The 23919-nt window shown below is 38.0% G+C and overlaps 1 protein-coding gene across 1 annotated transcript; it reads right to left on the minus strand.

Annotated features, from left to right (window-relative positions):
* Window positions 1-317: 317 nt before the first annotated feature.
* Window positions 318-23560, minus strand: LOC142350004 (uncharacterized). The gene is made up of 2 exons (XM_075401895.1): window positions 22560-23560; window positions 318-833 (listed from the first exon to the last, which is right to left on the minus strand). Exons 1-2 carry the CDS (start codon window positions 23506-23508, stop codon window positions 355-357), a joined length of 1428 nt encoding a protein of 475 aa, XP_075258010.1. The 5' UTR covers window positions 23509-23560; the 3' UTR covers window positions 318-354.
* Window positions 23561-23919: the final 359 nt, after the last annotated feature.

The raw sequence follows: 23919 nt of genomic DNA on the forward strand, positions 1-23919 counted from the left end.
TCAACCACCAGTTCTTCTTTCCCCTGCACAAACATTTAAGCTTCCATTATTTTTCAGTGAAAGAATAATGGAAGCTTAAGAATGAACCATTATTCTTTTGCTTCCAACAAAAGTTCATTTTTTGACTTTCATTTTCCAAAGAAAACATAATTTCAGTCTTTAAAGGCGGAGGATATATCCTAATTTTTCAAGATGGTTTCTTTCGTTTATTTCTCTGGTCAAACCATTATCCTACAACACATTGTGATTCAACATCAGAAATATTTTTTCTGAAATTTTTGTGGTGTCTGTGATAAATTCTGACTCTGAATTATCAGTTCGAAAAGCCTGAAAACATTCTAAATTAAATTGCATCTACTCTGACGTCAATAATGTAACTAAATTTCTGATCATCCGGCAACCGGATAAACTAAAATCATCATCATCAAAATCAATTTGAGTCAAAACTTCAGTTTTCAAAGTCCTCAGCCAGTTTTCAGTCGCATTCGGAAACCTCGATTTCAATTCTCTCTCAATACACAACGCCACGTCGTTTCTAGATAAGGGCTCAGCTTCAAAAATGTTCCAAAAAAATTTCGAGAAGCTGTTAAAAAGTTTTGATCGTTGCCAAAAATAATCAAGACTGCGTTCAGGCGGTTGAGTTGACGTAATAAATATAATTGTTCGTCTGGAAATATAATCGGCAACTGAATAAGGAATGTACTGCACGTAACGCTCCAGCTTTGATGCCGGCTGAGTAATATACATATCGTCGTTTATTGGTACATCAACTTCATCCCAGTGAAAAAATGATGTTCCAAACAAAGGCAGCGACAGATTTGCGTTTTGAGATACTGAAACATAATTCCGAATTATTCTAACTAGCAACGTCGTTTATAAGTATGCTACAGTACTATCACTGTTAGAGGTCACTTTGTAAAACGCAGATGACACCCGAAAGTAAGGATCATGACCTTGTAAAGCCCCCCCCCCCCCCCCCCCCAACAACATGCATCAGCATAAGAATTAGTCAAGGGGTTAGAGGGACCCAGAGAAATGCGCTGCTTTCTGATTTCTCGCTTTGAACTTTTGGCAAAAACTAAACTATAAACTAACTAAAACCCCTCCCTTCGAGTTAGGTTTCACCAAGAAGAACGGTTCGAAAATATGAGGGTCGTTATTCCAAGCGATTCAGTCAGCATGAACGCAGGCATGCTTTCAGTCGTGAAGTATGATAATTCGAGTTTCTGGTTTTCTAGCAGTTCACCTACAAAGTGTAATTTTACAGCAATATGTTCTGTCTTTCCATGATGTACCGAATGCTTACTTAAAGCTAAGCAAGCTTTATTTTCCACAAAAATGTTCAGAATAGCTTTAGAAACAATTTCCAAGTCTTCTGAAACGTCACTTAGACTGATTGTTTCTTTTACGATTCAACAACATTCAGTTGATGTTAATACAGTTTTTTTCTAACTTACAATCTTAGTTAAGAGCGTCAACAAGCTAACATTTTGCCGTCATCGGAGTTTCCATGTAAATTAACGCTTTCAAAAAGTACTCTTCACAGAATTTTTTTTTCGCCTGCATAAAAGTTCCTCCACAAGCACATCGAAAGTTTGGAATACAACTAAATTAGTTTTTCGTTAAGGATCATTTTTTGCTGTTGTCAAGAGCCCAGTGCAAATCCATTTTCTTAACATAAAGCATGTGTCATATATTTCTTTCCAATGATGCACTAAAAAACAACGAGTCATAGCAACAGAAGTTCCAGAATCTATTTCTTAAAATTTTTAGCGCAGTGTAGGGAGCAGAAACTTCAAAGCCAATCCATTGGTTTCTATAAAAATGTTTAAATTAGTTAACCAGATGATCTCCACCGCAAAATTGCTCAACTTATCAAGGAGCTCATCTAATGTTTTTCAAAAATTATCTTTCCCATTGACAAACTATCAACAAAACAATTGGATAGCACAGTCCAAAAAATCTTTTCGGGTGACATCGGTTTGCACAATATGCACAGCCTCATTTGCTCTTATTATATATTACTTTGATCATGTTGTTTTTTTTTCATTGAAGTCTAAATATCAACTTCCAAATTAATCCTTTTACTTATTACTTCGAAGATCAACTCACAAATGACTGATTTTCACTGACAACAATCTAAGGGAGACGTTCAAGTCAACAAAAGGTTAGGATTAGCAGTGCAAGAAAAATGTCTCCACAATTACCATTCTATGGCAGAACATCAGATCAATCTACAAAAACAAAATACCTTGAAAAACTTTTTGTCGCAATAAGAAACAGCCAATAACTGTATGCCAAACTTAAACCTGGCTTAGAGCTTACAGCAACAAAGTGTTTATCTCAATAGCCACCAGCTGTTAGACACATTCAATCCAAGAAAGTGAAAAGTAGGAGCTGCTTGTTTGTGAATGGTGTGGTGAAAAATGTTAAAGAATTTTACTATCTGAAACCGACAAATTTTTCCAATAAAAATCAAAATTGAAGAATAGGTTTCGACTGTTGTGTATTGCAAACCTAATATAAATTTTAAACGTAAAGATTTAAAAACTGATGAGAGAAAAGCAAACGCAAAATAATTGATGTTACAAAATCATCTTGGAGGTTATAAACATTTAATCTCAGACTAGATTTGATGCAGTCATAGCTCAGGAGAACATGTAGAATCTAATAAATCTACTCTATCTGATCATTACACTGTTCGATTTGAAGTAGGTGAAGCAGCGAAACTTTGTTCAAGCCGGGGAAACGAAATAGTTGGTTTGATACCTCAATTAAAACACTTGCAGCATGTGCAACATAAACAAACCGAATCGTTAAAGAAGAAATACAAAAAAAGAAATATGCTACAGAAAAAGCTCGAAAAACAACATTTCATACAGTTAAGCATACTAACTAAACAGTCATAGGCATCAGTGCGTAAAATCAGCAAATGAATACTCCGATATTGCAGAGCCATTATCCTGTACCACCACAAAATCATTATTCCGACCATTTCAATATCTTGTGTGTATATAACCGTTATAGACATTTAATCCATCCAGAACTGTTTGACATTGTACGCTGACTTTACTGGTGTTAAAAAGGGGGAATCATGACATGCATCTTTCAGCCAACATTGAACCTGGTTGTTGATTACTTTACACAATAGAAACTAACTATGAACAACGAAAAAAAAGCCTTGAGAACATAAAAGCAAAAAGAGACTTCACGCCAAAAACCACTCTTTAGAGGTAAAAGGTTAACACAGATCTCAACACAGAATTAATTAGAGATCGAGTTGGTCGATAATCTTTTTGCAAGCATAATAAAAACTGATTTCGCAGGATCATTTGACTGGCGCATGGCGACTTCAAATGAAGAACAATTTTTTATTAACATACAAGGTGTATGTCCAATCAGTTGTGAGTTATGGTGTTCCAGTATATGGAACAAGCAACTAAACCAAACTTTTGCTATTAGAATCAAAAATAAAAACAAACTGCCAGAATTTTATCTTGTAAGTCTAAATCAGTGTAATTACTAGTAATTTCATTAATTAAAAATGTAAATACTAGGAAAGAAATAGATACACTTGTTATATACCTATGTTTAGTATATACTTGCTCTATAACTTTCTGAACATAATGTCTGGAGTAAACACTTTATAATCACAGTTGTTTTCCTGAGCCAACTAACGCACTTATCATTTTAATTACAGGGAATGGCGACTGCACTTTGTCTTCGGTGTTCATAGGCTAGCAGCTTATAGGATGAAAACACTGTTTATCAACAAGTGAATTTTGTAAATTGTTTTTGTGAATCACTCGCAATCGTATCTCATCTTATTCCAGTTGTGATTATAACCTATTTTTATTAACAACTTTGTCATCGTTTATCAAATATACATGTTATAAAACAAACATAGAGCGGATGTATACACTTACTTTTATGGTTAAATATGTATCACTGCGAATAAACGAGAAACTTAAAGATATAAACAACATATTTTACAAAGTGGTAGATATCTATATAAGGAAATGAATTTAGCAATTAATGTTAAGGGAAAAACGGGACGTTACACTACCCGACTTGAAAAAAAATTTTCTAAAACAATTTACTGCAAGAAGAAACAGGTTACTATATTTTTTTGGGGGCCACCCAAAATTTTCTCTTTATTTTGAAAATTTTAAATCGCCTTGTAGTAACACTAATGACATTAGAATTATGTTTTGAGTTTGGCCTGAGATGTCAACATAGCTCATACGGCCAGCATGGCTTGATGAACTCCTTTGACGGCAGTGGACTGATGTGAGCGATTACAAACGCTGATCGCCAGAAAAGGTCGTCTCATTCACTTGTGGTGCTGTGAGTTTCTGGTCCTTTTCTATTTTGTTAAAGATGTTGTATCAAATCAGTTTCCGGCGCTTCTCGGCCTATTCGATTTAGTTGGTTTTCAGTTAACACCATCAATCTATTTTGCCACTTGCTTCAATTCTTCAGGTGTTCTTGATAACAGAGTTATTTTTGCAACAACTGGTTTCAAATTTATTTTCTCTCCGCCAAATTTTAAAAAGCTTGGCGTGATTCTTTTAAAAATGCTAAAGCGATTGTAAAGATACCTCACTAATGTATGCAGAAGTAGGTTTCCGATAAAAAACAATCAAAGTAAGCGTAAGAGACAGCTTCAGTGCAACGTAGTCAAGCAGTTTTTTCAAAAGCGTTGGTTTTCGATAAGTTGCATATTATGTGCTATTGGTTCAGCAAATCTCTTTATTTCCGCAGAGTTAAAGTCTAAAGACTGCTTTTCAATTCCGCTTTTACATTTTGAATCAGTCCTCTTTTGGAGTTGAATTACGGCAATTTTGAAATGTCTGGCAATGATGCAATGAGATGTTCCAAGGCAAGGTTACTGTTATCGTAGCTGCGGGTATTTGGTTGCAGTGTTGCACGTCGGGCATCATTTTAATGTATTTACTTTTACTCTAATGTAATTATGAAGACATTGCATCCTCGCCTTTCTTGTTTGTGAGGAATGTTATCATTTTGTATGCTGTACTCCTGTAAGGTAAAGGCATCCGATGCGGTTTTTTTTTAGCCATTTGCCATAACCCAAATTTGTTGCTTGCTCTGGCGTTGGGAGCCTTATCCGTTCTGTATCACAATTTGACATAGCCGTCACTGTATTGTGAAAGTATAATTTTGCTAGGCATGAAGACTGTGCTAAGTGGGTTTCGATAGTTTGATGGCAACTTTCATAACGACTTGATCCTGAACAATTTTCATACTGTTAGTTCGGTAGTACGGTTGTTTCTATTGAATTTTCCGAGACTGCTAGATAGGGTCCCTTTGTGACCCACTGGAAAGCTTCAGTACTGTCGCGTTGTGGCATTGGGATTAAGTGCGCTCTGTAGACATTGAAAGCTGTCTGGCTAGAAGCCAGGGGTATTGAGTGTTGAAAAAACGCCTTCATTTAGTGTGGAGATTTCTCGTAACAGTTTAGCATCGTAATACGACAAGATATCCGGCAAGGGTATTGCCAAAGTAAGCCGATCAGAGGCATGTTTTCGGCTATCATGGACGGAATATAAGTTTTAGTAATAAAATCAAGGGTACTGAAAACATTGGCAAACGTTTGCTTGCAGTATCGGAATCGAACTTAGTAAATTGATACAGAATGTACATAGTGCTGACCTGTAGCTTTTTATATCTGAGTAGAGGACGTTAAGCATTGCAGCCACGGTATCAAAATTAAAATTAAGTTGTTGGTTAGAAAAAAGCAATTCGTTACCATCGCGAAGTATGTGAATAATCTCTTCAAGGATTTCAAATTGCTTTTCGAAGATTTTCCAGTTCTGGTTTTGATTTTTTTTGCATTTCGGTTTGCGTTTTCTGTATTTCTTCCAGCACATTCGTAATCAAAAAATTTCCATTCGATGCATTTTCAACTTCTATTACATAGTCTGTCAGAACAGATGCGTACTGGTTGAGGCGATCTATATTTGCGACATTTTCGCGACCGTCTTTTTGACAGAGACAAAGAAGTCCTGTTAGTCCGCAATCTCCCCCTCCAAGAAGTATTTGTCCAACAAAGAGTCCGATCCCTGCCATTACAGCTGATGCGAAAGGGGCGCCGCGTTTCACTTTAGTTTTTCGTTCTTGGTAAAAAAAAGCAGCACTTCCGGTGCGTATTTGATCAGCCTCATGAGTTGCTTTTTCGACTTCTTGTTTAATTTTAATTAGAAGGCAGTCAAGGTTAAACGCGCCTGTTGATCTGTTGAAATGAGTATTCGAGTCGAGGGGGTACATAATTGAAGGATGTTCCAACATTTTCTTCAATTTTTCAAGCATTTTTTGTATTTCGTCTCGCGATGTGAAGTTTAAAGTCGAGAAAGATAAAAAACACTCCACATTTACAAATTTTTCCGCTTATAGAATTCTAGTCACTTCATTGAATATAACTCTGCGGATAAATAATCAACTTGCTCTGTTTGTGAAGCTAACAGAAAAGAAAGGTTAAAAAGGTTAGCTTTGAAGAATGCATAATAGATGAAGTGGGCAACTTGTTTAAGAAAACATTCCGTGTAAAGTGATTTCCCAAAGCGCTGTTCGGTTTTGTATTTGGTCAGCTATTTTAAAATCTGTTGTTTTTTTTGTTTTGTTTAGCTCTGTATTTGGTAATTTCGTCTTAATTAAAATAGCGCTGTTCTTAATCATCATCCCTTTACCTATTTATGAACCATGCTAACAAAAAATCCTTTCTAAAAGTTCAGTGCTTTTATCTTCCGTGTTGTTCAACAAGGTTTTGTGAGTATTTCAGATCCAAAAATGTGTAACAAAATAACTGTCGGTCCTTTTGAATTGGTGTGCTGCCCGAACGGGATATTTTATCCTGTATTGGGCATTTGGTCCCGTTTTCATACGCCTGACTAACCACGGGCTGAATTCGATGAAGAGGAGGACAGTTCAGGCGAAATTTTGTATGTAAATTTGGAAGTACTTGAGTTCCTTCTATTGATTGCCAGATTGGCAATGTTTTTGCGGAATTGGCGCCAGCGCAATTTGGTCGTAAAATAGTTTTGATCATAGGTGTTTAAGTTTAATGGGACTTTGAGCTAGAAAGGAGACAGTTTTAGATATAGGCGTTAAATTCGTATAGATTTATTTTTTAGTTGATTTGATGTCGTTTTTATCGTTTGATTTGCCTTTTCTGTATTGAATTTCAATGGAGTGTTTTCTTGTTTTGTTTTTGTGAGTAATTTACTACCGGTCGATTGTTGGTTTCATACGCGCTTGACGCTAACCTAGTTTTCATTAATCTGCATGTTAAGTTGTGTTAGAGTATAGAACGCACGTCCTATGTAATAAGCGCCTTTGTAAGTTGAACGTGCATGAAAATTGTGACATTTGCATGTTTTGTTTAGTGTTTAATGACCGTTTCAGCATCAAATGTTATGCCGATGAAAGAGAATATTATTTAGGAAGAGTATCCTAATCGGTTGCGCATAAATGCGGTAACCTGTCAACACGAGGGCCGTGGCTCACTGAACCTCATATCGAATGGGGTGGAGGAGAGTCGGTGGCTTCCTTAATTTCAGGCTCAAAGCTCTGGATAATTACTGCAAAAGCAGAGCCGTCAAAAATGCTTTATGCCAAGGAATTGGCGTCTTTTGATGCCATGTACCGGCTGCTGAGTTCTGCTGCCCCTTCCCCTAAGCAAGCACTCCTGTTATATAGCTGCTATTATCATCATGGTGGGCCTGGGGACTTGATTGTACAGCCGGCATTCGCAACGCATTGTGTGTTCACGGAGCCAACCTTTGACCGATCTGTTCAAACTAAGTTTGCGCTCTCGTCTCAGGCTACGAAGCTAGTGACCTCCGAGTGTAAGATCGTGGAAGGCGTCTCTTCGACAATTATGCCGTTGGGTTTCCTCGTGGGAAACTTCGTTCTGAGCTAAAATATCATGAGTTCGGAAAATTACAACGTTCAATGAAGACACGAGGTTACATGCGTGCTTTTCAAGACTGTCAGAAGGCTGGTGGCACCGATACTCTCGATTTCTATTCCGCAAGTAACTTCACGACTCATCTTAAAGTGCTCTTCGATCACTTTAAGATGAGTCGGCAAAGAAATCTCGTTTGTCAAATTTGAAACGTGATATTAACCGTATGAATCTTGTTTGGTGTAGGTAACTGTGGAAGAGAAAGAGCAGTGGGGCCCTAAAGCTTTGAGTGATATAAATGATTCGATTGAGCGGCGTCTTTGACAATCAAAGGTAATTGTTTTTCTTTTGTGTTTCTGAGTTCTACTGTATTACCAATTTATAAGTGCACCGCATGTGTTTGTTTGTTTACAGTCAGCTCAATCATATTGAAGTTGTAGCTGGATGATACTATAGAGCTAGTGAGGTGATTATTGGCTGTTTTAAACTCAATTTGGCAGTTATAACTTTTCAATGCAAAATGGGGTCTTGTTTGTACTCCTTGTGTTCGGGGATTTTAGAAGCCGATTTCTCCGCGCATAGGTTAAATATCGAAAATCGGGCATGAACAAAGCAGGCAAAAATCCTTTTCTGTGTGCAAATTGTCAGGCTCGCAGCGGATGTCCTTCTATGAAGAGGTCAGGATGTGCAAAGAAATAACCGTAATCTTCCTGATTCCTTCCTTTTTTTCGGTTTTTAGGCAGTTTTTTGTTTAACACAGATAGAAAAAGAGAGATCCGACTTGAACAAAGTGGGCACTGGCTCGTTAGTAATGAGATAAAGGATTTTCAGGGTCATAGCATAAGTCTTTCTGAAAGATATCAGGATCTGCAAGAACCTTAAGCGAATTTTCAAAAAAAAATTCTTTTTTTTTGAGCTTACACGCGTGTTTCGCCACGAGGACTTGTTCGGATACAAAAAATTCTCGTGTAGCTTTGCAAGTGGGATTCATGAGGAGTGTTTTGCACTGTTCAGTTTTGATTTCGGGTAATCAAGTGCATCGAGACGACGGGTCATCCTGATAACAAAATTTAAACGTCGATATAATTCGCCATGGTTTTATCTTGATTGGAAAGTCTGGCTTAATTGGCTGTTTTCTAATTCCATTATATTCCGGCAAAGGCAGTGGGTAAAATTTGCGTCAATATTTAGCGTATTCTGAAAACTTGGGCTTCTTAAACCAAATAAATATTTTTTGGATTTCGAGTTAAGGCGTCAACTTATGTACATAACTTCCCACGTATTGAACTTAATCTAGTTTTCAATAGCTCAATAGAACGGTAGTAACCTCTAGTTTTTGGTTTAAAAAATGCAAATTTTCAAATTTTTGGTCTTTGGTGCCGAAATTGTCGTTTTCACTATTTTTCATGTCCGCTTCTGGGTGTAAAATCAGTTGACTTCAGATCGGTACAGTTCGCTACCAGAACATTTTTTCCTAGTCAGGAACGGTTCAGTTTGTTCAATTGGACATATTAGTGAACTTGAAAAGCGTAGTTTTGATGCTGGAGGTGATTTAAGACCGAAAGACTACGCATATTTGGGTCTCCAAAGGGCCACAAAACTCTTTTCATATTTTTTCAACTTTTCTTCGTATTGACCGCTCATACCCGGTTTTTTAGCTTCTCTAAGTGTTTTCTAACAAAGGAGCATACGAAAACTGGTAATATACCGTTATAGGTAGTTCACCAAGACTTGAGATAATCACTTTATACACGATGTCAGGATTGAGACCGTGAAGACCACAAGCTAATTTTGGCAGTATTATCCGCGGAAGTTTGCATTGTTAAACCATGAGTCTAAGATTAAATAGCGATTGTTCTAGGGCTTTTCATAGAAATTTTGTTTCGTTACTAAGTTCAAAATATCGATTATCGTACGGGTCGTAGAATGCAAATCTGATCCAACTGGTAATCGTTTGTCTGAACGCTGCTTGTTGGATTTCCAGGCAGGAAGTTGCTCTTTTTGATGCTAATCCTCTGCTCATTTAAAAATCACTAGGTACACAATATGCCATTGAGGTTGTCGATTTTTAAAAAAAATGCCGTAGATTTGACAAAATTTTGCTTTTGTTTGTGATTGTATATCGTTTAAACCTACGATATTCATATGACCAGAAGTGTTTTCAGGTTGTGAGGTACCCTGCTGTGCTTTTGGTAACGCCTGGTGTCCTACTTGGTAACGCAAAATGCTTGAACGGACTTGATCAAGTTTTGTGTCTCTACTAGGAGTTGAAGATGGTTTGGATCTTCGTACTGAGTCAATGATTTCCTGTGGTGTTTGTTCTTTATTTCTACTGGCAGCAGTATTTCGCATATAGCTTGGTGATGCAACATTGACACGTTCTGGACTGACATCCCTGTATCGGTCACTGAATTCTCTTTTTGAAGCAGTTACTAAAAGTAACATTTTTCTGTTGACTTCGGGTTTGAGGTCTCGTTGACGGGGACTGAATTTGCTCTTCTGTTTGATCACTATCACTGAAGGGATCAGGGGCGGTCGCCTCATTATCGTCAGTATCAGTTGGTAATCCGGACACTTTGCCTGTATCACTGTCACTATAATTTTTGGAAGAGCTGTGCACTGGAGATGTAGTAGCGGATGTATATGAATTCGGAGGGCTTCCTGGTGGAGATATATATCCTGCTACTGGGGAACGCGCTACCGGTGCCATTCTCCTTGAAGCTGCTGCCGCGCCTAATTTGATTCCTACTTGAACTCGAGCGTGAGTGGTGGGCAGCTTATCCTCCCTTGTTTCAGTATTTTCATCATTCAATAGATCAAGATAGTCATCAAATAATTCAGGTTCACGCTTATCGTATTTCTCGGCCGGGTCTCGTTCAAAGTGTTCGGGTTTCACAGGGTAAATAACCTCCGTATCTGGCGAGGCTTCATTGGATTTAATAGCATTCTGTGAACACATTGTGTGAAATTTGTTCCCACTTTACGAATATAATAGTTTGAATCTGTAAGCTTGATTAACACCCTATATATGGGCAACCATATTTGGACTGATTTACTATGAAACTGATTTTGGGATGTAAGCTTTGGATTCAGTAGAAGACAGTGTGAGCTAACTTGGAGTGGTTTTGCTGAAGCCTTCCTATCATAATAATTTCTATATCTTTCATAGGCTTCTAGGAGCCTAATTTTGTTTCCGGCAAAATAATTTAGCATTGCATCTTGTAATTCTGTTAGAAAGTCCGGGTTGGCTTCCACTGCTTGCATTGACAAACGTATGGCAAGGGATTTTAATGGTTGGCATCCATGAAAGATTGCTATTGGGCAAAACACGATTATATTGTGGTATGAAGTATTATGGATAAACTCTGCCAAAGCCACACACTTGTGCCAATCATTCCCATTGTTCTCTTGTGTTTATTTTCACGATTCGCTTTAGGGGGCTGTGGGAGCGTTCAACGGCTCCAATGCTCTGGGGGTGTTTTAAAGAAGCGTGTTTCAGTGTAATTTCGCTAATTCTTGCATTAGTTCTGATACGAATGTAGATCCGAGGTCACATACAATTGTGTGTGCTAAGTAAATAAGATTAAAGAATATTTGGCAAGTTCTCTGGGCACTGTGTATGCACTTCCGTTTGTAAGCGGAACTGCGAAAAGATATTTAGAAAGGACCTATTCCGCTCAAGACATATATGTACATCGGTGAGTTGAAAGTCCCTACCAGATCAATCTGGAGCATATCCCCCGGGAATGACTGGAGGGATGAGACTGTTTGTAGGGGTGGCTTGAGTTGTCGCTCAATGGCTGGTTTCAGTGGCAAATACGTCAGAGTTTCTGATGAAATCAGTCAGGTATTCTGAGAATCCTTGAAAGTAGAATCTGTCGAAAATCCCGTATTGTTTTTTGAATTCCCACATGTCCCGCTGTTCGTGATTTATGAAGCCGGTACACAACTTCTTTCCACAGAGACAACATTGATTATATTGAATATGAGCAATGTCATCATAAAACAGTCTATAAAATACTCCTTCTTCGACAACTAGTCTATTGATTTGTTTGAAATATTTGCGGACTGTTTTGCACTCGTATGTTAAATCAGCAGTGACGTTGTCCTTCTTCCAACGGATAATTTCACTGATGTCTTCATCTTGCTGTTGCTCATTGTACAAGGTTAAAGGCTGTATCCTGTCGGCAATATCACTAAGAACGTCGAGTGGATTACTGTACTGTACCTCATTAATCTCTGGTTTATTCAACTGGAGAAAGCCTCTTATATCCGTTCCAACTTCAATTTTTGTTTGCTCAACGTATTGATCGGACAAACCGCATGTTATAAGTTGTTCTATAAACTTTCTCTCTGTGGTGTCAAAGTCGTCTTCGTTCCAACTGATTAAGTTTTCCATTGCGTCAGGTATTTGTGCTGTTGTGTCGATATGCACTTCCTTTATTGGTATTTTGTCAGTAAGCTTGAGACATTTTTGCTGATCTGTCGGTTTGCATTATTGACAGAAAATCAGCTGCATAATTTGCCCTGCCTGGTATGTGGGCAATTCCCAAGTTGAAGGAAAGTACTCTGTCTAAAACTGCGTCAGGCTTTTTTTGTCAGTCAAGACAATGGTTGGGTGAGATGAACACCAGAGGTAATGCGCAAAATCATCAGGAGCGTAGCATAGTGCCAGAAATTCTTTGTAAGAGAATTCTAGCTGAGGCTGTGTTGAACAAATATGAGCCAATTGCAACCAGGGCAAAAATTTTCTTTGATTTTGCATTCGGTTCTTCAACATAGTCTTCTACCATCAAGACAAATCCTGCTTCGTAATAGCTGGCATCACATAATAAAACATACTGCAAACCAAGTTTTGGTAATCTGATCGTCATTTTAGTTGCTTCAACTAGATCGTTCTTCAGAATTTCCAGGTTTTTGTAATGTTTTTCCGTTGCTTCTATTTTTGCATCCTTTCGGAGCATTTGACGAGGTTGGGGATAAAGTTTTCTCCGAGGTATGGGATAAAGTTCTTGAAAAACTGTATGAAGCCAATCAGGCGTTTAACTTGTTTTCTTGTTCGTGGTAACTTTATTTTATTGAGAAACTTGTGTTATTTTTTCCGACTGTGGCGAAATGCCTTTCGATCTAATTACGTTCCCAAGGAACTTCATTGAATTGGTTGCTATATCGCATTTTTCAGGTGACAACTTGAGTCCAGAGCGCCAAAGGCAATCAAATATTCGTAAATTGGGTATCAGGTCTTCATATTTGTTCACAGCACAGCCTATGTCGTCCATGAACTGGGTACAGATATTTGCAGCTAAACATGGATTTAAATAGTGTCTCATGAAAGAGCTGAATCTTGTTACTGATTTACCGAGACCCTGTGCCAAACACTTGTAGACGTAGGTCCTTGACGCAAAATTGAAAGCGAGTAGTTTTTACTGAAAGTTCGTCAGCCATTTGTACGCAAAGATAGGCCTGTGAACAATCCAATTTTGTTAACATAGTCTTTCCCACAAAATGATTTGGGCGCTTTACATGTTTGAAATTGGGAAATTGTTATTCAGATAATAATTTTTTAGGAGATGGTTAATCCTTCGTAGATCAGTTGAAAGTCTGAGTTTTCCAGATTCCTTTCTATCCGCAAACAGCGTACTGCTGTACTTGGACTGAGGTAATGTGGTTACAAGGTCAAACTAGTGCATAAGTGCTAGTTCAATATGCAATTCGTCGCGGCGATGAACTGGTGTGGGTGGACTTTGAGTGTAGATAGGAAAGTAGTGTTCTGGTATTAGTTTGATTTTCAACTCTGTTGTAACGTCGAGGCGATGTTTAGCGAAAATGTCATGGTATTCCATCAATAGGCTTTCAACTTGTTTGCGTTCGTCCTCCGTTAGTGAGGTGTTTTAACAGGGAATTGTTTCCAGAAATTGATATCAGTCTTCTTCACATTTATTCGGGTCCAATTTTTCTGCATGTTGAATTCTCGTTACTTGATCGTAAATTTCCTTCTATAGTGGTTGTAATTGATCAGGGTGGTTGTAGGTTTCCGGGGTTGGAAACCAAAGCTGTTCGTCTTTGGGCTCTGGTCTAGGAGGCTGATATTCGCCTTGTCTAAAGAAGTCTTGTATCAAGTGATTAATTTCCGGTATTGTGTTTTCTGATGACTTGTATTTGGCTAGTGATATTAATTCTGGGTCAATTACAGTCCGATTTTGAGCTTGTTCGGCTGTCAAGATTGAAAATCTAGCAATTTCAGTTTTATTGTTTGTTTATTGGGTGATCTGTTATTTTAACGGCTGCAATGAACAATGTGTTGTTTGTGTCAACTGTACTTAGGGAAGATGTGAGCGCTATCTCAGTTTCTTTCTCTAGTTTTTCGTTTGGGACAATAATTCCAATTTGATTGTCAAGACTTTCGGGTGAATTCGCGAGTTTGCATTCGATAATTGAATGTTCGTTCGGCTTAATTGTAACTTTTCTTGGTGTATAAATTGGAACTTTTCTTGGTTTGATTGTTGAGACCGTGAAGACCACAAGCTAATTTTGACAGTATTATCCGCGGAAGTTTGCATTGTTAAACCATGAGTCTAAGATTAAATAGCGATTGTTCTAGGGCTTTTCATAGAAATTTTGTTTCGTTACTAAGTTCAAAATATCGATTATCGTACGGGTCGTAGAATGCAAATCTGATCCAACTGGTAATCGTTTGTCTGAACGCTGCTTGTTGGATTTTCAGGCAGGAAGTTGCTCTTTTTGATGCTAATCCTCTGCTCATTTAAAAATCACTAGGTACACAATATGCCATTGAGGTTGTCGATTTTTAAAAAAAATGCCGTAGATTTGACAAAATTTTGCTTTTGTTTGTGATTGTATATCGTTTACACCTACGATATTCATATGACCAGAAGTGTTTTCAGGTTGTGAGGTACCCTGCTGTGCTTTTGGTAACGCCTGGTGTCCTACTTGGTAACGCAAAATGCTTGAACGGACTTGATCAAGTTTTTTGTCTCTACTAGGAGTTGAAGATGGTTTGGATCTTCGTACTGAGTCAATGATTTCCTGTGGTGTTTGTTCTTTATTTCTACTGGCAGCAGTATTTCGCATATAGCTTGGTGATGCAACATTGACACGTTCTGGACTGACATCCCTGTATCGGTCACTGAATTCTCTTTTTGAATCAGTTACTAAAAGTAACATTTTTCTGTTGACTTCGGGTTTGAGGTCTCGTTGACGGGGACTGAATTTGCTCTTCTGTTTGATCACTATCACTGAAGGGATCAGGGGCGGTCGCCTCATTATCGTCAGTATCAGTTGGTAATCCGGACACTTTGCCTGTATCACTGTCACTATAATTTTTGGAAGAGCTGTGCACTGGAGATGTAGTAGCGGATGTATATGAATTCGTAGGGCTTCCTGGTGGAGATATATATCCTGCTACTGGGGCACGCGCTACCGGTGCCATTCTCCTTGAAGCTGCTGCCGCGCCTAATTGGATTCCTACTTGAACTCGAGCGTGAGTGGTGGGCAACTTATCCTCCCTTGTTTCAGTATTTTCATCATTCAATAGATCAAGATAGTCATCAAATAATTCAGGTTCACGCTTATCGTATTTCCCGGCCGGGTCTCGTTCAAAGTGTTCGGGTTTCACAGGGTAAATAACCTCCGTATCTGGCGAGGCTTCATTGGATTTAATAGCATTCTGTGAACACATTGTGTGAAATTTGTTCCCACTTTACGAATATAATAGTTTGAATCTGTAAGCTTGATTAACACCCTATATATGGGCAACCATATTTGGACTGATTTACTATGAAACTGATTTTGGGATGTAAGCTTTGGATTCAGTAGAAGACAGTGTGAGCTAACTTGGAGTGGTTTTGCTGAAGATTTCCTATCATAATAATTTCTATATCTTTCATAGGCTTCTAGGAGCCTAATTTTGTTTCCGGCAAATTAATTTAGCATTGCATCTTGTAATTCTGTTAGAAAGTCCGGGTTGGCTTCCACTGCTTGCATTGACAAACGTATGTCAAGGGATTTTAATGGTTGGCATCCATGAAAGATTGCTATTGGGCAAAACACGATTATATTGTGGTATGAAGTATTATGGATAAACTCTGCCAAAGCCACACACTTGTGCCAATCATTCCCATTGTTCTCTTGTGTTTATTTTCAGGATTCACTTTAGGGGGCTGTGGGAGCGTTCAACGGCTCCAATGCTCTGGGGGTGTTTCAGTGTAATTTCGCTAATTCTTGCATTAGTTCTGATACAAATATAGATCCGAGGTCACTTACAATTGTGTGTGCTAAGTAACTAAGATTAAAGAATATTTGGCAAGTTCTCTGGGCACTGTGTATGCACTTCCGTTTGTAAGCGGAACTGCGAAAAGATATTTAGAAAGGACCTATTCCGCTCAAGATATGTACATCGGTGAGTTGAAAGTCCCTACCAGATCAATCTGGAGCATATCCCCCGGGAATGACTGGAGGGATGAGACTGTTTGTAGGGGTGGCTTGAGTTGTCGCTCAATGGCTGGTTTCAGTGGCAAATACGTCAGAGAGTTTCTGATGAAATCAGTCAGGTATTCTGAGAATCCTCGAAAGTAGAATCTGTCGAAATTCCCGTATTGTTTTTTGAATTCCCACATGTCCCGCTGTTCGTGATTTATGAAGCCGGTACACAACTTCTTTCCACAGAGACAAAATTGATTATATTGAATATGAGCAATGTCATCATAAAACAGTCTATAAAATACTCCTTCTTCGACAACTAGTCTATTGATTTGTTTGAAATATTTGCGGACTGTTTTGCACTCGTATGTTAAATCAGCAGTGACGTTGTCCTTCTTCCAACGGATAATTTCTCTGATGTCTTCATCTTGCTGTTGCTCATTGTACAAGTTTAAAGGCTGTATCCTGTCGGCAATATCACTAAGAACGTCGAGTGGATTACTGTACTGTACCTCATTAATCTCTGGTTTATTCAACTGGAGAAAGCCTCTTATATCCGTTCCAACTTCAATTTTTGTTTGCTCAACGTATTGATCGGACAAACCGCATGTTATAAGTTGTTCTATAAACTTTCTCTCTGTGGTGTCAAAGTCGTCTTCGTTCCAACTGATTAAGTTTTCCATTGCGTCAGGTATTTGTGCTGTTGTGTCGATATGCACTTCCTTTATTGGTATTTTGTCAGTAAGCTTGAGACATTTTTGCTGATCTGTCGGTTTGCATTATTGAGAGAAAATCAGCTGCATAATTTGCCCTGCCTGGTATGTGGGCAATTCCCAAGTTGAAGGAAAGTACTCTGTCTAAAAAGTTCCAGTGTTGACGGAAGAATTTTCGACTGGAAAAACTGCGTCAGGCTTTTTTTTTGTCAGTCAAGACAATAGTTGGGTGAGATGAACATCAGAGGTAATGCGCAAAATCATCAGGAGCATAGCATAGTGCCAGAAATTCTTTGTAAGAGAATTTTAGCTGAGGCTGTGTTGAACAAATATGAGCCAATTGCAACCAGGGCAAAAAATTTCTTTGATTTTGCATTCGGTTCTTCAACATAGTCTTCTACCATCAAGACAAATCCTGCTTCGTAATAGCTGGCATCACATAATAAAACATATTGCAAACCAAATTTCGGTAATCTGATCGTCATTTTAGTTGCTTCAACTATATCGTTCTTCAGAATTTCCAGGTTTTTGTAATGTTTTTCCGTTGCTTCTATTTTTGCATCCTTTCGGAGCATTTGACGAGGTTGGGGAAAAAGTTTTCTCCGAGGTATGGGATAAAGTTCTTGAAAAACTGTATGAAGCCAATCAGGCGTTTAACTTGTTTTCTTGTTCGTGGTAACTTTATTTTATTGAGAAACTTGTGTTATTTTTTCCGACTGTGGCGAAATGCCTTTCGATGTAATTACGTTCCCAAGGAACTTCATTGAATTGGTTGCTATATCGCATTTTTCAGGTGACAACTTGAGTCCAGAGCGCCAAAGGCAATCAAATATTTTTCGTAAATTGGGTATCAGGTCTTCATATTTGTTCACAGCACAGCCTATCTCGTCCATGAACTGGGTACAGATATTTGCAGCTAAACATGGATTTAAATAGTGTCTCATGAAAGAGCTGAATCTTGTTACTGATTTACCGAGACCCTGTGCCAAACACTTGTAGACGTAGGTCCTTGACGCAAAATTGAAAGCCAGTAGTTTTTACTGAAAGTTCGTCAGCCATTTGTACGCAAAGATAGGCCTGTGAACAATCCAATTTTGTTAACATAGTCTTTCCCACAAAATGATTTGGGCGCTTTACATGTTTGAAATTGGGAAATTGGCATTCAGATAATCATTTTTTAGGAGATGGTTAATCCTTCGTAGATCAGTTGAAAGTCTGAGTTTTCCAGATTCCTTTCTATCCGCAAACAGCGTACTGCTGTACTTGGACTGAGGTAATGTGGTTACAAGGTCAAACTAGTGCATAAGTGCTAGTTCAATATGCAATTCGTCGCGGCGATGAACTGGTGTGGGTGGACTTTGAGTGTAGATAGGAAAGTAGTGTTCTGGTATTAGTTTGATTTTCAACTCTGTTGTAACCAACGTCGAGGCGATGTTTAGCGAAAATGTTATGGTATTCCATCAATAGGCTTTCAACTTGTTTGCGTTCGTCCTCCGTTAGTGAGGTGTTTTAACAGGGAATTGTTTCCAGAAATTGATATCAGTCTTCTTCACATTTATTCGGGTCCAATTTTTCTGCATGTTGAATTCTCGTTACTTGATCGTAAATTTCCTTCTATAGTGGTTGTAATTGATCAGGGTGGTTGTAGGTTTCCGGGGTTGGAAACCAAAGCTGTTCGTCTTTGGGCTCTGGTCTAGGAGGCTGATATTCGCCTTGTCTAAAGAAGTCTTGTATCAAGTGATTAATTTCTGGTATTGTGTTTTCTGATGACTTGTATTTGGCTAGTGATATTAATTCTGGGAATTAATTCTGTGAATTCGCGAGTTTGCATTCGATAATTGAATGTTCGTTCGGCTTAATTGTAACTTTTCTTGGTGTATAAATTGGAACTTTTCTTGGTTTGATTGTTCTTCTTGGTTCGTTTTTGGGTTTAATTTTATTAATCTGTACTGTTAAGTCTTGAAACTTTATGAGGTTTTTCGCTGGAAATATATTAACTTAATGGTTTTTGAAACACGGGTTTCCCAAGATTATCGAGTTTGCCGAAGGTATTACAAGAAAATTCTCGTTAAATTCTCGGTGCACTTATTTGAATTAGATTTTGACTTGGCATGTAACCTTTTTTGTTTAGCCTCCAGCCATTTTTACTTTATTACAATGTGGTTTTTCTGCTAAGCGTTTTATGTGTGTACTCTGATCTGGTGTCAGTTGATCATAAGTTCTTCTGCTTATGACGTTTTCGCAGGCGCCGGAATCAATCAATGCTCTCCGTACTATTTTCGGAGAGAATTGAAGTTTAATATAAGATAATACACTCTGATTAGCTCCAGTTACGTTATTTAAAAAAAGAGTAGATAAATGAAAATTAGGCGATTCGTTTACCGTTTTCTCTTTATTTTTTTGGATAGCATTAAAGATTTTTGGCTGCCGATGAAATGGAAATGAAAATCCTCTCGAGTTACCTCTACATTGGCAAAAACATTGGCTTGCAGAATGATTTGGGTACCCGCAAATATAGAAAAAGGCTTTACTTGCTTGTGTAATTGGCACGTAGGGGGCTGTAGGCAGTCGTATATCAATTTGATTGTTAGGCCTTGCCTGATAACTCCTTTGCTGAAAAGATTGGCTAAAGCGTGGTTGATAGTTTCTTGAACGTATTGGAAAAATTGGCCTGTTAGTTTGTCCTCCATTTTGAAAGCGACGGCAAAAATTCCCGGTAAAAGTGGCAAAGCTACGATTTTGTAAGTTCAAGTTCTAGGGTTGCTGTTGAAGTAAGTTTTGCATGATTCCTTATTTTTTGTGCTGCATTACTTGCTTGAAGTTTTTCATCCATGTTCTCCAATTGTCTTTCCATTTTCTGGGTTAGCTTGGAAAGCGCATTGATTAGGTTTTCTGAAAGTGCTTTTCGAAAGACTAATTTCGTTAAATGCCTCTTTGGATAATGTTCTCTCCTGCACATTTCACGAATAGTCATTTGTCTGGCGAATGTACAACGATCTTGAACTGGTGTGGCAGGAGGTTGTTCCATCATTTTGGACCTTAACCAGCCTGGCATTGCTTTTATGAAGATTCGTTTTACCTGCTCAATTTTAATATCTTCAGCTGCTTGTAAGCGGACCGTCCCTGTCGCTGTTTCACTGTCAAAACGCGTTTGTTCAGCTGCTGCAGGTGCTTGATCAAGTCCTGCCAACGCTAATGAGGCTACTTCTGGAACGATATGCTCGTTGTGCCTTCGTTTGTAATGTAACAAGAAAATTTTCTGGGGTATCTTTTTTCAAATCCAATTTATGTTGTTCAAGCTTCAGGATATGGACTTGTTGTAACTGCACATTACAAAAATGATCTCTCAGCGCTGCCAACTTTAAGTCAACGTTCGCTTATGTTGCTGCGTCTAGCGTTTGAAAAAGCGTAACGCTGCATCTCGTAAATGTAGCTGCAAAAAGTTTACTTGCTGGCCGGCTGCAACAGCTGCTACTCCAATCATCCTCGGAAAAGCTGTTCGAATTCTCGAAAGTTTTCATTTTCTGCTCCAAAAAAAGGTTCGATTGTAATTTGCGCGTTGGCCGTCATTTCGTCTAAGGGTTTAGGTTAATATTTTACTGCACAGTTTTTGAATATCTTAGCACAACAATAGTTAAATTGGCGCCTCAGAGTGAGTTTAATTTGAACTTAATGCCTTTTTACCACAAGGGTCTCTATTGTTTCCTGGAAATGTTTGCCTCACTTTCTTCGTCCTGTTTGTTGTCTCGTCAGTCAATCTATTATATAACCAATAAAAAGTTTTGTGTTGAAAATGCTTTAATTTTCAAAACTCTAGTCGAATTTTGTCTCTGTCAAGTCAAAGTGCATTTCTGTTTCTATTTCTTTTTTTCGCTGAGATAAATGCTTTGTGATTATCGAAAGAACTAATGGCACTAATTCTATTTTGATATTTCTCAGTCCAACCGACAAAGAATATAAGCCCTATTTGTTCTTGGGAATATGCAAGGTTACTTCTGCAGAGGTGCTTGGTAAGTTTGGGTCGCCATCAGAAAAAAAGGTTTACTGTTGACTCGAATGGTTACAATTGAGTTGATGACTGTATATTGGCAAAGATTTTTTCGAATTGGCCTGACATCACGATGAGAAAGGTAAACAGAAGTAATTAATTCTATTATATAGTGATATTACAGTTTAAGTTTTAGGTACGATTTTGATAAGCTGTCGTCACTCCTGTCACCATGTTATATTCATATGTTTAGTATATACTTGGTGCTCTATAACTTTCTGAACATAATGTCTGGAGTATACACTTTATAATCACAGTTGTTTTCCTTAGTCACCTAACGCACTTATCAATTTAATTACAGGGAATGGCGATTGCGTTTTGTCTTCGGTGTGCATAGGCTAGCAGCTTAAAGGGTGAAAGAACTGTTTATCATCAAGTGAATTTTGTAACTTGTTTTCAGGTATCACTCGCAATCGTATGTCATCTTATTCCCGTTGTGATTATAACCTAAATTTATTAACATCTTTGTCATCGTTTATCAAATATACAAGTTATAAAACAAACAGAGCGGATGTATACATTTACTTTTATGGTTAAATATGTATCACTGCAAAAAATAAGCAACTTAAAGATAAATAAACGTATTTCACAGAGTGATAAATATCCATTTAAGGAAAGCTAATGTTTAGGGAGAAACGGGACGTTACAACACTTCAAGCAAAAAGATTCCAATCAAAGCAACAAAGCTGGAAATAAAAGCATCGACCTAAGTCCTAAAACAGTAAATTGAAAAAACGAAATTCTAATCTAACTTTTATTTAGAAGTGCAACAGATGAGTGCAAGACCAAGATGAGTGCAGATGAGTGTATTGGCATGTCGACTATATTTTATATTACGCCACATTTATATATATATACCATGAGAGTTGCAAGTCCGTTCTACTTGAGAACAATATTTTTTATTGAATTCGAAACTAAAAATTTCCAGAGCAGCACAAGAGTTAGAAGCAAGATGACAACACAGAGAAAATCATCAATCACCCAACAAATAGATCAAACTATCAACACAAATAAATCAAACTAAATCTATGGACAGTACACAATGTTGCGGCCTTTCGACTTAAAAATTCAAAATCCTGAGGGTATAATAATCTACACGTTCTCTCTATCTCTCCTATGAGCTTTGAGATATATCGCTTTCTTTTTAGGTCAAGCTTAACGGTTTTCGAAAAAACACCCATTTTAGGCAGAAAATACTCAAAAAACCGTCCAACTTGACTGTTAAAGAGTTGCACATTTGGCCATGCCATGCAAGCGCTGTCCTCGCCTTACTGCTCGTGGGACTTGCTATGAAACTATTACAAGCGAACAAACTACCACAGCCGAACTTCAATGTTGGGCTTGGGTGTTCCTAATAATATCAGAGTGGGGGTTATTTTACGTGGGGGTTTATTTCCCAGACCCCACGTTTACAGCACAAATAATTAATACTCACATGTCCCAACACAAAAAGGATCAACTCCAAGATGTCTCAGCACAGTTTGAACAGTATATGTCTTCCCAACGCCAGATCGTCCAAAAATGTACATCATCAATACATCATTGCCCTGACTATCAGAAGTTTTTAGAAATTCGGTCAATGTTGATGTCAAATTGTCAATCAAATCATTCTGACCAATCACGTTTAACTTCATGGCAAGAAATACATCGGAACTTTGCACCTGAGATATCAATTGGGTTCGGCTTAGTAAACAATTTGAATGCAAAAATGGTAATTTGGCGAAGTTTAACATATAAACTGACAGCAATAAAGTCAAAAACAATGGAAATAAAAAGGATAGGACACAATAGCAAAGAGTTCTGTTGCTGTCTGTCCCCTCCACAAGTACGCTTTCCTTATTAGCACTCACTGCACTATTGGTCCCACAATTTTTTACATTGATTGAGCTCTTAGCATTTTTATTATCCAAACTCGCCAAATCAGTTTTATTTTCATTTGTGCGAGAATTACCAACGATCGAAGAACTAGACAAACCAGGGTCGTTCATGTTTGACTTCGGGGCGTGCTTTGGACTTTCATTGGACGATAACTCATGAATGAACTCCTCAGCACTTTCATCAATAGTTGTCGTTTCACCGGCAAAATCACCGCTGGAATTAACTTCTAGTGCGCTAAAATGCCCCGCGCCAGAACTATTAATTTTTTCCACGACGTTTAACGTAAAAGCGGGCGATGAGTGTGTTCGTCTTTCAATCTGAACATGTTTCATGCTTTCAATGAATGATGAATTAGTTGCATGTCTCAGACGATAGTTGGGTTTGTAGCCATAGGGCACTATCATCATATTTCTTTCATCTCGAGATCTGTTCAGAGGCACCAATGCAGTCGAAGCTGTGAAGCTCTTAGACTTTATGTTACGCAGCTGGTATTCTTTGAATGACATGGCTAATCTTTGAAACCAACATCAATCTTAAAGAATTGAAAGATTGCAAAATTGAAGCTCAAAACGCAACAACAAATTTAGTTCTCAAACGCCTCTGAGAACCCATGGAATCACGTTCCTGGTACCACATAAAATTGAGAGTTTTCAGTGGAACTTAAAATTCAAAAAAAATGGTAGGTCTTTCATAAAATGCCTTAGTACAGAATACTACCATTATTCGTTTGTGGGACATCTGCATGAATTGGGTGTGAAGAACAAACGCGATCCAGGTAAAGCTCTTAATCGATTGGTGAACAGACATTTATATGTTTCGGTTTCTCCACCATAAAATGAGACGTAATTTTTTTCCTCCTTTCGCTTTTCCACTCGTCAAATAGGGAAAGATATTGGAACAATTATTGATATCTTTCC

The sequence above is a fragment of the Convolutriloba macropyga genome, chromosome 11, assembly GCF_964194025.1.
Source record: "Convolutriloba macropyga chromosome 11, txConMacr16.3, whole genome shotgun sequence".
In the NCBI taxonomy this organism is placed as follows: domain Eukaryota; kingdom Metazoa; phylum Xenacoelomorpha; order Acoela; family Convolutidae; genus Convolutriloba; species Convolutriloba macropyga.